Source organism: Indicator indicator, chromosome 10 (assembly GCF_027791375.1).
Source record: "Indicator indicator isolate 239-I01 chromosome 10, UM_Iind_1.1, whole genome shotgun sequence".
NCBI classification, from domain to species: Eukaryota; Metazoa; Chordata; class Aves; order Piciformes; family Indicatoridae; genus Indicator; species Indicator indicator.
Genome location: NC_072019.1, coordinates 16,837,234 through 16,851,156, shown reverse-complemented (window position 1 = coordinate 16,851,156; position 13,923 = coordinate 16,837,234). Strand labels below are relative to the sequence as shown.

Below are 13,923 nucleotides of genomic sequence, written 5' to 3'. Positions count from 1 at the left end.
TTCCCCCTCTACTTTGCTCTTGTGAGACTCCACCTGGAGCAAGGCATCCCATTCTGGTGCCCCCAGAATAAGGACATTGAACTGTTAGAGTGAGTCCAGAGGAGGCCACAAACATGATCAGAGGGCTGTAGCACCTCTCCTATGTGGACAGGCTGAGAGATTTGGGGCTGGAGAAGAGAAGGCTCCAGGGTGATGTTATAGATGTCTTCCAGTACCTGAAGGGGGCTACAAGAAAGCTGGGGAGGGACTGTTTACAAGGGCTTGTAGTGATAGAACAAGAGGGAATGGATTGAAGCCTGAGGATGGCAGATTTAGACTGGAGATTACAAAGAGATTTTTTACAGTGGGGGTGGTGAGACACTAGAATAGGTGGATGGCCCTTCCCAGGAGGTGTTCAAAGCCAGGCTGGATGGGACCTTGAGCAGCCTGGTCTAGTGGAAGGTGTCCCTGCCCATGGCAGGGTGGTTGGAACTAGGTTATCTTTAAGGTCCTTTCCAACCCAAACCATTCTGTGGATTCTTAGAGGCCCCTTCCAATCTCTACTGCTCTGTGATTCTCTGCAATGTAATTCTGTATGGCTCTCAAGTGTTTGGGTTGGGTTGTTACTCACATGGATGCTCCTTGCAGTAAAAGATCACTCCCTTGAAAAACGTTTCAGGCCAAAATTTACTGGGCATCAGTCGTCTCATGGTAATAGAGTAGATCTGAAGCACTTGGAGCTCAGAAGCAGGTCAGACCATAGCAGTTTGTGCTTTATTAAAAGCTCCAACTCCGTTTAACTCTCGCTGCCAGAGGGGCGGTTGACGCCGGGTGACTTGATCCTGTGTTTGAGGTATTTCAGCCATGAAAATACTGGCTCATGAAAGAAACACCAGCGTGACTGACAGCTCGAGCCAAGCTGGCCCACTTGTGTCTCCAAATAAAATGAAGGATGCACAGAAGTCTGTTCAGGGTGAGGATTTCAGTGTGTCCACGTCAGATGCCAAGGTTAGGAGTGTTTCAAAGGCTGGTGATTAGCTTTCAAGTAGGGTTTCTCCAGGCTGATCTCTTAGGAAGCAGAGCTATCAACTTTTGGCAAGATAAACCTCTGAGGTGTAACTACCACCCTGTTTCTGGATTAAACAAAGCAAAAAGGCCAAAAACGGAGCTACTCTTACTTAAGAAGATGGCCTTGCACAACTCCTTTAATCCAGCACTGAATTATCCATTATTTCAGCCTGAGGTAGCTATCTTTTTGTATCATATCTCATAGCCTCCACATTTCAATTTCTGCCTGAATGTGGCTGCAGGCCATCTGAAGGTTGTCTACAAAAGATTGTTTCTACCAACTTCTGGGGGTTCGAACAGGCTTAACCTGTTCAAGGACTCTGTAAACCCCTTTTTTTTTTCTCTTTTTTTTTTTTGCCTGTCTCACTTTTGCCCTTTCCCCTTCTCCTACTTGTTCTCCCATGCATTTTGAAGTCTGTTATTTAATTTGTTACCTATGAGAACATCTCAAGAGAACTTGAAAAACAGTGGTGAGACACTGGCCCAAGTTGCACAGGGAAGCCCCACACCATTCTAGGTGAGGTATGTTGGAACTCTGAGTAACCCAGTCTAGTTGCAGATGTCCCTGCTGACTGCAGGGGGTTGGACTACATGATCTTTAAAGGTCCCTTCCCATCCAAACCATTCTGTGAGTCTAAGTAAAAAAAGTGGATGACTTTCAAGTTTCAATAATTGCCTGTGTTGGGAACAGAAGAAAGAGCAGTGTTTCCCTTGAGGGGAGCATGGCAGGAGCTTCCAAACCCCTTGTAGGTCACAGGGGAAGTCACGTGGAAGAGAAGCATCGTATTGTCCCAGCTCCAGGACAGCCTTCTTTCAGGCCTCTATGATCACAGATGCCAGAGAATACATGCAGAAGCCAGGGCTTGGTAAAAATCATCCTGTTCCTGGAGAGGAAGCTCCCTTCGACCTGATCCAACCCTGAACTGTGCTCTGAAAAGGTTACTTTTGTGAATTTAAGTTACAAGGCAACTCAGCTATTGATGTCAATGAGTAAAGCTCTAGTTTCAGACTTGTAAAGAGTTGGGTGTTGATGAGGGGCGAACTAAGGCAGAGAGCTGGAGCAGGATTGGTGTTGTCTTATGCTCCTTTAATCATATTCCTTAAAAATGAAAGATTTATGGTGTGTGTGACTTAAAAGGTGCTAATTGAACCACTTAGTGGCTCCAAACCCCTAAACATTTTTCACCTGTCAGTTCCTGTTTTCCCTTCTGTCTAGCTACAAATGGTTTCCAAGTGAGTGTTAACCCCTTGTTTAACACCATGAGACTTCAAGCAGATGGAATGCTTGGCTTGATCTTCGCTTTGCCAGACCTAATGGTCATACTTGTGGGCACAGAAACCCCTCATTTTTCTCCACCTGTATTGATTGTTGCAATAAAATATGACCTTTCCCTCCAAAACTGACACTTCTTTATATCCTTAGATATATCCTTTATCTTTTTCCACCTACTCAGTATCACAGTATATCAGAGGTTGGAAGGGACCTCAAGAGATCATCAGGTCCAACCCCCTTGCCAGAGCAGGATCACTTAGGATAGTCCGCACAGGAATGCATGCAGGTGGGTTTTGAAAGTCTCCAGAGAAGGAGACTCCACAACCCCTCTGGGGAGCCTGTTCCAGTGCTCTGTCACCCTCACTGTAAAGAAGTTTCTCCTCATGTTGAGCTGAAATCTTCTATGTTCAAGTTTCCTTGTCTTATCACTGTGAACCACCAAAAAGAGCCTGGCCCCCTCCTCCTGACACCCACCCCTCACATATTTATAGACATTGATCAGATCCCCTCTGAGTCTTGTCTTCTCAAAACTAAACAGCCCCAGGGATCTCAGTCTCTCTTCATAGGGGAGATGCTCAAGTCCCCTAATCATCCTCGTGGCTCTCCATTGGATTCTCTCCAGTAGGTCTCTGTCTGTCTTGAACTGGGGAGCCCAAAACTGGACACAATATTGCAGGTGTGGTCTCAGCAGGGCAGAGTACAGAGGCAGAAGAACTTCCCTAGACCTGCTGGATACACCTTTCTTGATACATCCCAGGATCCCATTGGCTCTCTTGGCCACAAGAGCACATTGTTGTTCCATGGAGAACTTGCTGTCCACCAGCACTCCAAGGTCTTTCTCTGTGCAGCTGCTTTCCAGCAGGGCAGCCCCTAACCTGTACTGGTGCCTGTTGTTATTTCTCCCCAGAAATTCCTCATTTTTATCATCTGGGGTAATTTCTTTTTTGACGAGTTATAGTTAGGCGATTACCCTCTTCATAGTTCAGATTGTAATGCTCAGCTCTCTTGCGAGTTAGATGTGGATCTTGTGCTTGACTAGCCCAGAACATCCATACTCTTAACAAGCCAAGGTGGCACTAGCATATCTGCAATTTTCTCTAGGACCTTTTCCACTTGCTGGTGTTGTCCAGATAGAAGACTGCCTTCTCTAAGATTGGGCCCTCCTGCTTTTTGTGTGATGGCTAAACTTCCAGATGCGTTCACTTTTTCCTTAAGCTCCTTGAAGCCCTGACTTGGAGTGGAGATAAGATGGCAGAGGAGCAGGTTTGAAGCAGTAAATGCCTAGTGCAGTGTCTACCTCCCTGCCATTAGTTGGAGGCTGCTTGAGGGCTCCGAACCTCTTTTGTTTCCATCAGTGACTGACTGTACTGCCTGGAAACAAGCCTCCAGATGTCAGACATGGTTATCTCTGGACTGCTGGAACCTTCACCTCATGGTCCTGGTGGGTAGTGCCTGCCAGCTTCCTCACGTCCTCTGGGAGCCACTTAAGCCTCGCTGAATGAGGCTTCTAGTAAATGATAGACTGTCGAGATCTGCTTTTCTGTGTGAGTACCCAACAGTGTCAGAGCTGGTGTGGTGATGGCTCCTTGATGATGCATCTGTGGACATTCCTTGTTACCTGCAAGGACTGAGGACACTACCATTTTCTAATTAATCACATATCATGGAAGAGGTGAAACCAGGGAAATCATTGCCTGAGATGTATGAGCTCAACCATCCTCTTAGCAGCTGGTGGTGAAAGGTGACGACTGACATCAAGTGAATAAAACTGTTTTAAGTTTCTAAATACCAAGTTTTGAAACCAAGGGATGCTGTTACCCCAAGGAAATGTGCAAGTGTGGGAACAGACTATTGGGAGACAGAGGTGCTTGTAGGGAGAAGTGTTTGACAGGCTGAAAGCAGTGCCATCTATACACTGGCTGTTCTGAAGAAAGCTCCCAGTGGGAAAGGGATGTCCCAAAGGTGTTCTCCAAGTATCATGCAGTGCTACCAGAGGCTTGCAGAAAGCCACTGTTGCTGACTTGCAGGCAAGACAACAGTCTTGCTGGCTTTTTAAACAAGATAAACTGAAGCAGGCTTCCCAGGTGGTGGAATCTCCATCTCTGCAGAGAGGCCAAACATGCCTGGATGAGTTCCTGTGTGACCTTCTCTAGGTGAACCTGCCTTGGCAGGGCAGTTGGACCTGATAATCTCTAGAGATCTTTTGCAACGCCTTCCATTCTGTGATTGTGTGTTAATTCCTAAGGAAAACAGGATGCAAGTGTATAGTGGAACCAAGGATTTGCCAAGGTATACTACTCCAAAGTCGTATCCCACATAGCTATATCATATATCAGTGGGCAGATGCCAAGCTACAAAGCAGTAGTAAAAAAGTTACAAAGTTGTGAACTTCTAGTTTATATTGTTGGTTAAAAATTGTCCCCAAGTCTCCCATAACCAGTTAACTATGTCAGAGCTGTTTGACCTGCACGAATTGGATCTGTCAGTTTAACTTAGGCTACCTGCACCCCAGCTGATACCAGCTGGCATGCTTTTCTGCCAGATGGTCCAAAAATTGGTCAACAGCTATTACAAATTTTCTTACCTCTGTTATATTTTTTGGGAGTCAGAATGGGAGACATAGTGCCAGAATGCTACAAATGTGACTTGGCAGTGTTGCTGCTCTTGTTTTGTTTGCTGATGGTTAGGGTTGGTGGAATTGTCAGTTAGTTTTGCAGAGACTTAATTTGGTTTAAAATACAAACCTATGTGAAGTGTGTTGCACTTCTCACTCAGAAGCATCTCCTAAGCTTCACGTGGAAAACAAAATACTGTTTCCTCCTGCATGGGAAGAGGGCTCTTTCTGCGTTTACAGATTGCTGGACACAGTTTCTCAGAAATCAAGCTTTGATTTGCACATAGGTACATGTGTAAAATGGTCCCTATGTGCCAGAGGAGAGGTTGATTTACCATTCATGCAGCTGTGTTTTACATACAGGTTAGGTAAGGTTACTCTATTAGCTAAGTTATTATCTTTGTGGTGGCAGTAAGGTCAAGTGCAAGGTCCTGCACCTAGATCGGGGCAACACTTGGTATCAGTTCAGGCTGGGAGATGATGAGATTGAGAGCAGCCATGGTGGATGAGAAGCTGGACATGAGCCAATAAGGGGCCCTTGCAGCCCAGAAAGCCAGTGACATCTTGGGCTGCATCGAGAGAAGTGTGGGTAGCAGGTGGAGAGAGGTGGTTCTGCAGCCCTGCTCTGGTGAGGCCTCACCTGGAGTACTTGTCCAGCTCTGGGGCCCTCAGTACAACAGAGATATGGGCCTGCTAGAGCAAGTGCAGAGAAGGGCCACCAAGAGTATCAGGGGTCTGGAGCACCTCTCTTATGAAGACAGGTTTGTAGGAAGATAGCAAACCTTTGAACAACTTTTGAGAAGGCTATGTTTTGTCTTTGAGTTGGAAAGAATGTAAACACCTTGTAACTGAAGAGAAAGACTAGGCAGAAGTTGTTCTTTGTCAGTATTAACATATTGCTTTGCAAGGACATTAACTGCCTGATGTATTCCAAGAGGGATTTTCATTGTTTAAGGTGTAATGTATGACTGACCAGGTCTCTTCCCTTTTCAGCTGTATCAGCTGGAGTAGTTACCACAAGAACCTGCTAGCCAGCAGTGACTATGAAGGCACCGTCATCCTTTGGGATGGATTCACAGGACAAAGGTCCAAGGTCTACCAGGTAATGCGCAATCAGCGAGCAACATGGAATTCCTCACACCATGGGCTGTATAAGGGGAGCAGTATTCAGTCTGAGGGGGAAATGCCTGCTCCTTCTGTTTGGCTAATGTCTCACCCACACAGCTTTAATGAGCTGTAGCCCTCCGAGGGAAGAAGCTTTATCTTCTTGTCACAATCATGAGGCAGTTGACGTTTCCTGGCTGCCTCTCTTAGGCAGGGAAGCTGCGCAGAGAGAAATGAGTTCCTGCAAGTTGTTTGCCCTCCCTTTCTTTAGAAACCTGTCTCTCCATACCTCTTCCACTTCAGGCTTTGTCAAACGCCTTTCATAAAATCCTGCAGTGATTGCTACTGCAGGTGCTTGTAAAGCAGAAGAGCAAAATGCAGACTTAAGTGGCAAGGCTGGAAGAGCAGTGTGGTGGGCAGAACCCTTCCTGATATAGCCCTGCACTCAGCAGAGTGTACACATGCAAGTGGGCTGAGCTCACAGCAAGAGCTGTTCCAGGAGAAGTTTCTGACATTTCAGGCAATTTGAACATTGTGTTTTTATCTAATGGGCTCTGAAAGGCTTGCCATCGGAACACAGAGGTTGGAAGGGAGGTTATTCCACTCGGGAGGAGGCTAGAAGTGCCACAGGCTCTTGTTCAGGTGGCCTAGCGCATTGAAACTGGTCAGTGATAATGAATGAACTGCAGCCTGGATGTCACTTCCCTCTTCTTGACACTTCAGCATAAGTTTTAATTCCTATTTAAGCAGTTGTGTACTTTCTCATTGTGTGTTTGGACATTTTATGTAATGCTTGTTTTCACTAATCCTTTGCATATCTCAATTAGAAAGAAATTATGCTGGGCAAAATAAATCTCGTCTCTTTCCCTCTCGGATATGTTTTTTGCATTTCTTGATAAGGCTGAATAATGAACCTAGAGAGGACCAGCTGTTGCTTATGTTAAAACAAACTCATTTTGCTTCCTATCAGATTACTTGAATGCCTTTTTTTTTTCTGGATTTGCATTAGAGGCACACTGGCATCTGCTTCATGTGTATTAGAAACCCTTCAGTCGCTTTGTCCTGGTGAGCTTTTCATGTCAACATCTTGCAAGCCTGTGCAAAGGCTTTAAACAAAGGATTTGACTCCATTTCAGGTTTCATTCAATGCAGTGTTTTGTTTCCATGTGGGATATGCCAGCAGAGCAAATACAAGTCTTCTATTTTTGGGGGGGGAAGAGCGTGCAGGCTTGTAAGACTATTTGAGTGGAAAACAATCAAAACACCAGAAGTTTTGTTTAGGAACTCAACAGGAAGGTGAGGATTTCCTGGCCTTTGAGAGGTGAAATAGCTTTGAACAAGCATCTTACTGGTAATGGGAGGCACAGCTGTGATCTGCTAGGAAAAGAAGCAGCACACAACAGAACCACAACCAAATGGTGCTGCAAAAGTAGGTCTTTAATGTCAGTTTCCTGAAATCATTACTTTCTTCTTTCAACTATAAAAATCCAAAATAATTTCAGGTGGTTTTGTTGCTCTTTTACTGTTTTCTGCTTTCTTGGCATTTCTAGCAAGCTACAAGCATTGGTTTGATTGAGAGGAAAGAAATTTTTGGAGAAACTGCTAAACACAGTAAGCTTCCCTGTCCAGGACTCTGCTGACAATTCATACCAGAACAATGCATGTTTTTTTTCTTTTACTGGGTTACCAGATTACAGCTCACTACTTTGCAATATTTTGCTTGTTTCTCTAAACAGGAGCATGAGAAAAGATGCTGGAGTGTTGACTTCAACTTGATGGACCCAAAGCTATTGGCTTCAGGCTCTGATGATGCCAAAGGTACTTCTCTTTCTCCATCTCTGTGCAGAAGGTTAACATTTCATATATTCCCTGTGAGGAACAAAAATGTGACATTTCAAGCAGCTGATTCTTCAGCTGCCTTCGGTATTGTTGTGGTAATGTGTAAAGGTATTACTGAACTCTCTTTTAAGGAAAGAGAGGCTTTGTTTGGATTAAGATTTCTTGGTGCAATGTTCACATTTTTCAGGTAGTATGCTCTCTAGCTAGCATTTTCCAGGACACTAAACAAAGCAAAATGTGTTTTAACATTAGTTAAGCTTGTTGAGTTAAAGCCTTGGGGCCTTTCAAAGGAGCAGCATATATTTATATTTCAAAAATGAGCTTGTTGAGGAGAAAAAGCAGAAGTTAAAAATGCCTGCTGCTGTTTTACCTGTAGCTCTGAATGTTAAAAGACTGTGCACCCTGAGAGGCTTCCTGCTTTCATGATGTGCAGTGTGTTTCTCAGAGCTTTACGGGGTCTGATGGTGGGCTGAATGGGAGTGCTGGGAGCAACTCAGCTTTGCACACTCCCTGCAGGGCCCATTTGACAAAGGGCTTTTGGAGAACCCTTGAGACAAGCCCTTTCTCAGCTTACTGAGAGAAAAGTGTTCCTCTTTAGAAGTTTCTTATTTCTTCTTCAAAGACAAGCGTAGCACTGAGAAATATGTAGTGTTCTTCATCACTAATGAGATCTTACCTGTAATACATTTAAAATATCAAATTAAGAATTATTAGGCAGCAAGAGGTTTAGAGTTCCTTTCACCTTCAGTGGGGATTAGCTTTCCTGGATGGGCTGATACAGACCATGATTTGCTTTGAAACACGAAATTTTTTCATCAACCTGGCATTAAACCTGGCAAGTTATTCCCCCACCTCTAAAATGCTTGTAAAGCTGTGTTAGTGTTCCTCAGTTGCATTTGGCACTCTTAATGTAGCTGCTAATGTTATTTGCAAAACTCATCTTAGATGATTATTTTGATTTTAAGGGAGGTTTTTAATATTTTTAATACAATTCTCCTTACCTTTTTTTGTTGGAAGTCAAGAGAGTTTTCTGTGTGCTTAAATGTAGCAGGAATGAACATTCACCTTGTAAATTATCAACCTCTTCATCATGTTGCTCCCTACTCATGCTATGCATTTGAAAAGGCTTATCTGCCAGGTAGACTTGCTGCATTTATTAGCATGTTAACAAGTTGTCCAGCATTGCAAAGCCAGCTGCAAGCAGAGCTCCTGTCTCTAGTCTAACGGTTCTCATCTTCAGTAATTGTCTCTCAAAATGCAGTGTTTATGTAGAAATTATTGTAATGAAGTCTGCAGATCTGCATAACTTGTGTTGCAATTCACAAAGGATCTTTTGAAGGTATACTGGGTTTTGGTGAATAAAACTGGGCTGAAACATTTTTATCATGGAATCATAGAATCCTTTTGGTTGGAAGAGACCTTTAAGATCAGCAAGTCCAACCATTAACCCAGCACTGCCAGGTCACCAGGAAACCATGTCCCTCAGCACCACATCTACAGTTTTTGAAATTCCTCCAGGGGTGGAGACTCCATCACTGCCCTGGGTAGCCTGATTCAGGGATTGACAACCCTCAAAGGGAAGAAATTGTTCCTAACATCCAACCGAAACCTTCCATGGTGCAACTTTAGTCTGTTTCCTGTTGTCCTATAGCTTTTTGCTTGGGAGAAGAGATCCACCCCCACCTGTTTCCGATGTCCTTTCTGGAAGTTGCAGAGAAGATCTCTCTTGACCACTCCTCATCGTTTGCTTCTATCATAATTTGCCTGTGATTTGCATATGTAACAAGCTCATTAATGAGAAATGAAGTCCAGTATGGGACCATTTGAAATGGGCATGTACTTTAGAAGGCTGTAATGTACAGAGCAGTAGCAGCAAACATCCAGATTAATGTTGGTGTACACCTTCCATTTCAGTCATCACATAGGTAACACTAAGGGATGAGTTGTTTCACCTCATACATACCAAACTGAAATTTTTGTCTTTCTGCTGCTTATGGTCATGAGTGTTTGGTGAAGTTGTGGACAACTCAACCTGCAGCTCTTTGGTTTGGAAAAGAGCAGACTGAGAGGGGACCTTATCAATGCATATAAATATCTAAAGAGTGGAGGTCAAGAGAATGAAGCTAGGCTCTTTCCAGTGGTGGCCAGTGACAACAAGGGGCAGTGGGCACGACGAGAACCCAAGAGATGTTGCTTAACCATGAGAAAAAACTTCCTTCCTGTGAAGGTGTCAGAGCCCTGGAGCAGGATGCCCAGAGAGGTTGTGGAGTCTCTTCCTCTGGAGACTTTAAAAACCCACCTGGATCATTCCTGTGCAACCTGATCTAGGTGAACCTGCTTTAGAGGGATTTGACTTAGCTGATCTCTGGAGATCACTTCCAACTGCTACCATTCTGCGACTCTGGGGATGTAATAATAACATGTTTGGCCAGATGCAACATCTGATGGGAAAGCCAAAATCTATGCACGCTTCTGGCCTCTTCTCTGCTTGTTTGGGGCCATACTGGGCTTTCTGACAAGCAGGCTTGGTGCTGATGTATATTGGTGTGACCAGAGCAATTGGAGCTAATCTTGTTCTGCTTCCCCAGAAAGCATGAGTGTTAACATTTTCCTGTCAAGTGATCAGGACAAGCCAGCGCCTGAAGTGACAGCTTTGCCAGTTCTTCCCGCTTGCCTGTGTACCTGCCTGTCTCTCCTCGGTCTTTTCAAGTTGGAAGCTGATTTTTAAAGTGCTTGGTAGGCATCTATTGGGGAAGGAACTTTTCATCAGCACTTCACAGCTGTCTCTGCTAGGGCTTGGGCACATCAAAGTGGGTGCTAACAAACAAAGTGCTATTAGGGGTAGAATTAGAAACAACATCCTTGGGCTTCAGGTCCTGCATTGTCCTCATTGCTAGATGGAGATGATCCAGGAGGCTTATTTGTGGAAAATCTTTCTACTTTTATGCTCTCATTATCTGCTATTAAAGCATTACTGTATTTGAAGTAACTACTGTCTGTATGCAAGCCTCACTTTTATCTACGTTTGTCATGCCCTTCCCTTTTAAAAGAGGTAAAGGTAGTTGTGTGTCTCTATAGAGACCCAAAGATGTTCACCAACTAGACAGCAGTGAGTGAAATTGAAGTGTTTACTTGTGCTACAAGCAGCTTGGGAAAACAGCACAGGCTTAATTTCAGTTCTTTTTATGCACATAACAATGGCAGAAGCTATGATGCTCATCCAAATAAGAATTGGTACTTTTTTTTTCCACCCCGCTATTTGAGCAGAAAAGATTTTGTTTTGTGAGGGCAAAATGATGCCATTAAAGTGTCAGGCTAGGACCTGAAGCTACTGTACTTAGCTAATGACTTAGAGCTGCTTTTCAACCATCATCCCTATCTGTTTTAGGTTGGGGATGTAGTTTAATGGCCATGGTGAAATTAGATGAAATAAAGCAAAATATTTTGCCATATGGGTAGAATTTAAGTCACCACTGTGGTAGAAATCTGTGGTGGGGTGATGAAGCATTTGTTGTCTGCTGTAGGAGGGTTGTTTTGGAAGCTCAAGGAAGCAGTACAAGGAGTACTGACTGGTTTTAGGTCCTTTCTGTGAGCTATAGTCACATTATTTTGGGGCTCAAAATGGAGAAATGGAACAGAACTGGAGAACCTGAGAGCTCTGAACTTGAGTGAGAGGTTACCTTTCAGTATATCGTGGCAAGGAAACATCTGCTTCATTACAAGTGAGGAAAATAATTTCTGTGCTGTCTTGGTAAGTGACACCATGGGTGCTAATCCTTCAACTGTTTTTTGCCCTGAATTCAGTGGGACAAATCAGATCTTCAGGGTTGGCTTCATAAAAAAGCATGACCTTTCAGGGAGGTAATTAACCTGAGAACTACAGATCTGAGTTTGGTTGTCAGCTTTGTTAAAGACTTTGAGGTCTGTTTGGGGTTTATTGTCAGTGATACTTAATTCCTTCAGCTTCTGCTGACTGAGTTATAGGTGTTTATTGCTCTTAAAATATCAGGTTGAACTTTCAGTTTGCTTATTTTCCTGGCTTAAAGAAGTTCAGTAATTTCCTCGATCTGTGGGGCGGTTGAATTCAATTGGGAATATCTTGAAAGGTCAAGAAGCTGGTAGTCAAAATACCAACCAAAATACCTGCCTGTGTCTTATGTGAGGAGGGATATCTTGTGGTCATTGCCTGCCAACAGTCATCAGTTAACATCATCATCCTCCTGACCCGCACAAGGCAGCGCAGCAAAAGATTTTGCCCAGCAGGAAAATTCAGCGGCTTCCTCCTTTTCTAGAGATTCCTCTGATCTGTGCCAACAAGATTTTGATAGCATTATCCTGTTCTGGGTTACTGCTTTTGGGTTTTTAATTAACAGCATCCTCTCCATCACAAGACCAGATAAGAGCTGCAGGAATGATAGGCTGGATGAAATATCACGGATCACAGTAAAATCCCAGAATGGTAGGGGGTGGAAAGGATAGAGTCCAACTCCCCTGCCAAGGCAGGTTTACCTAGAGAAAGTCACACAGGGATATGTTCAGTCACATTTTGAGTATCACCACAGAAGGAGGCTCTACAACCTCAGTATCCTTGCTCTCAGCTTACCAACTGTGTACATCGACACCTTCAGCTATTGCAGTACAGGCTTCAGCCTCTTTTAGTTAGTGTTCAGACACAGACCATATGTATAGAATCATTAAGGTTGGAAAAGACCTTTAATATCATCAAGCCCAACCACAACTTAACTACCATGACCACTTAACTATATCCTGAAGCACCACATCTACACACTTGGAACACCCCGAGGGATGGCAACTTCACCACCTCTCTGGGCAGCCTGTTCCAATGCCTGACCATTCTTGCAGTGAATTCTTCCTAATATCCAACCTAAACCTCTCCTGGCACAATGTAAACCCATTTCCTCTCATCCTATTGCTAGTTACTTGGGAGAAGAGACCAACACTGGCCTCGCTACAACCCCCTTTCATGTAATTGTAGTGAGCAATAAGATCTCCCCTTAGTCTTTGGGTTGGAAAGGACCTTAAAGATAGTCTAGCTCCAACCCCCTGCCATGGGCAATTCATCACAAGGGTGATGAGGCACTGGAACAGGTTGTCCAGAGAAGTTGTGGAAGCTTCAATCCTGAAATTGTTAAAAGGCAGGTTGGATGGGGCCTTAATCAAGCTGGTGTGGTAGGAGGTGTCCCTGCCCATGGCAGGGTGGTTGGAACTAGATGATCTTTAAGGTCTCTTCCAACCCAAGCCATTCTAAGGTTCTATGAAAATATTTGGCTGTAAACAGGCATATCTGTCAGCAGCTGCAAAATTAGGAAACATATGCTTTTAGAACATGTGTTATAGAAACAGTCAATCTCAGATGGTTGCTTGCTTCATCAGCACAATTCTAGGTGTGGTACCAAGACATCTGTACTTTGTGTAATTACTGCCTTGACTTCAGCAAGATTGCTGAAAGCTGCAGCAAATAAACTCTACCCTTCTGAATTATGTTTTATTAACCTGTCAATTCTTCCTAAAAAATAATGGGCAGTTGTAGGTAAAACTTGACATGTTTCATTAGGTGGTGTTATATGTGGCATAGATTACTTTTTTATGGCACTGACTAATACCTAATTGGAGCCCAGCGTATCCCACGGCACTTAGATCACACAAATTGCAGGCTGTAATCTGTGTCTGTCAGTTGTAACAAATGTTATGATGACTCTGAGCACGTGGGTTGACTCTTCACCACTTAGGACTTGAAAAACTTGGTTGAAAGAAGGAGCTAAGTTGAAACTGAGCCCTCAGTTACCTTTTTGCTATAAAAGTGAGACGAGGTAGCTGTTGGTTTGGTAGATGGGGTGTCAAGAAGAAGCTTGTCTGCTTTGGATAGGAAAGAGACTGTTTGCAATGGCTTGTGGTGATAGGATGAGAGGGAAGGGATTGATGCTTGAGGGGGCAGATTTAGACTGGAGATTAGAAAGAAATTCTTTACAGTGAGGGGGGTGAGGCACTGGAACAGATTGTGGATGCCCTTTCCCTGGAGCTGTTC

General features: G+C 43.9%; 1 protein-coding gene across 1 annotated transcript in view; it reads left to right on the top strand.

Annotated features, from left to right (window-relative positions):
• Positions 1-13,923, top strand: part of COP1 (COP1 E3 ubiquitin ligase) — a 159,794-nt gene that overhangs the window by 71,674 nt on the left and 74,197 nt on the right. The window contains exons 13-14 of the mRNA XM_054384528.1: positions 5,928-6,036; positions 7,775-7,856. Coding sequence (XP_054240503.1) covers positions 5,928-6,036; positions 7,775-7,856 — 191 coding nt within the window. The remainder of the gene's footprint in view (positions 1-5,927; positions 6,037-7,774; positions 7,857-13,923) is intronic.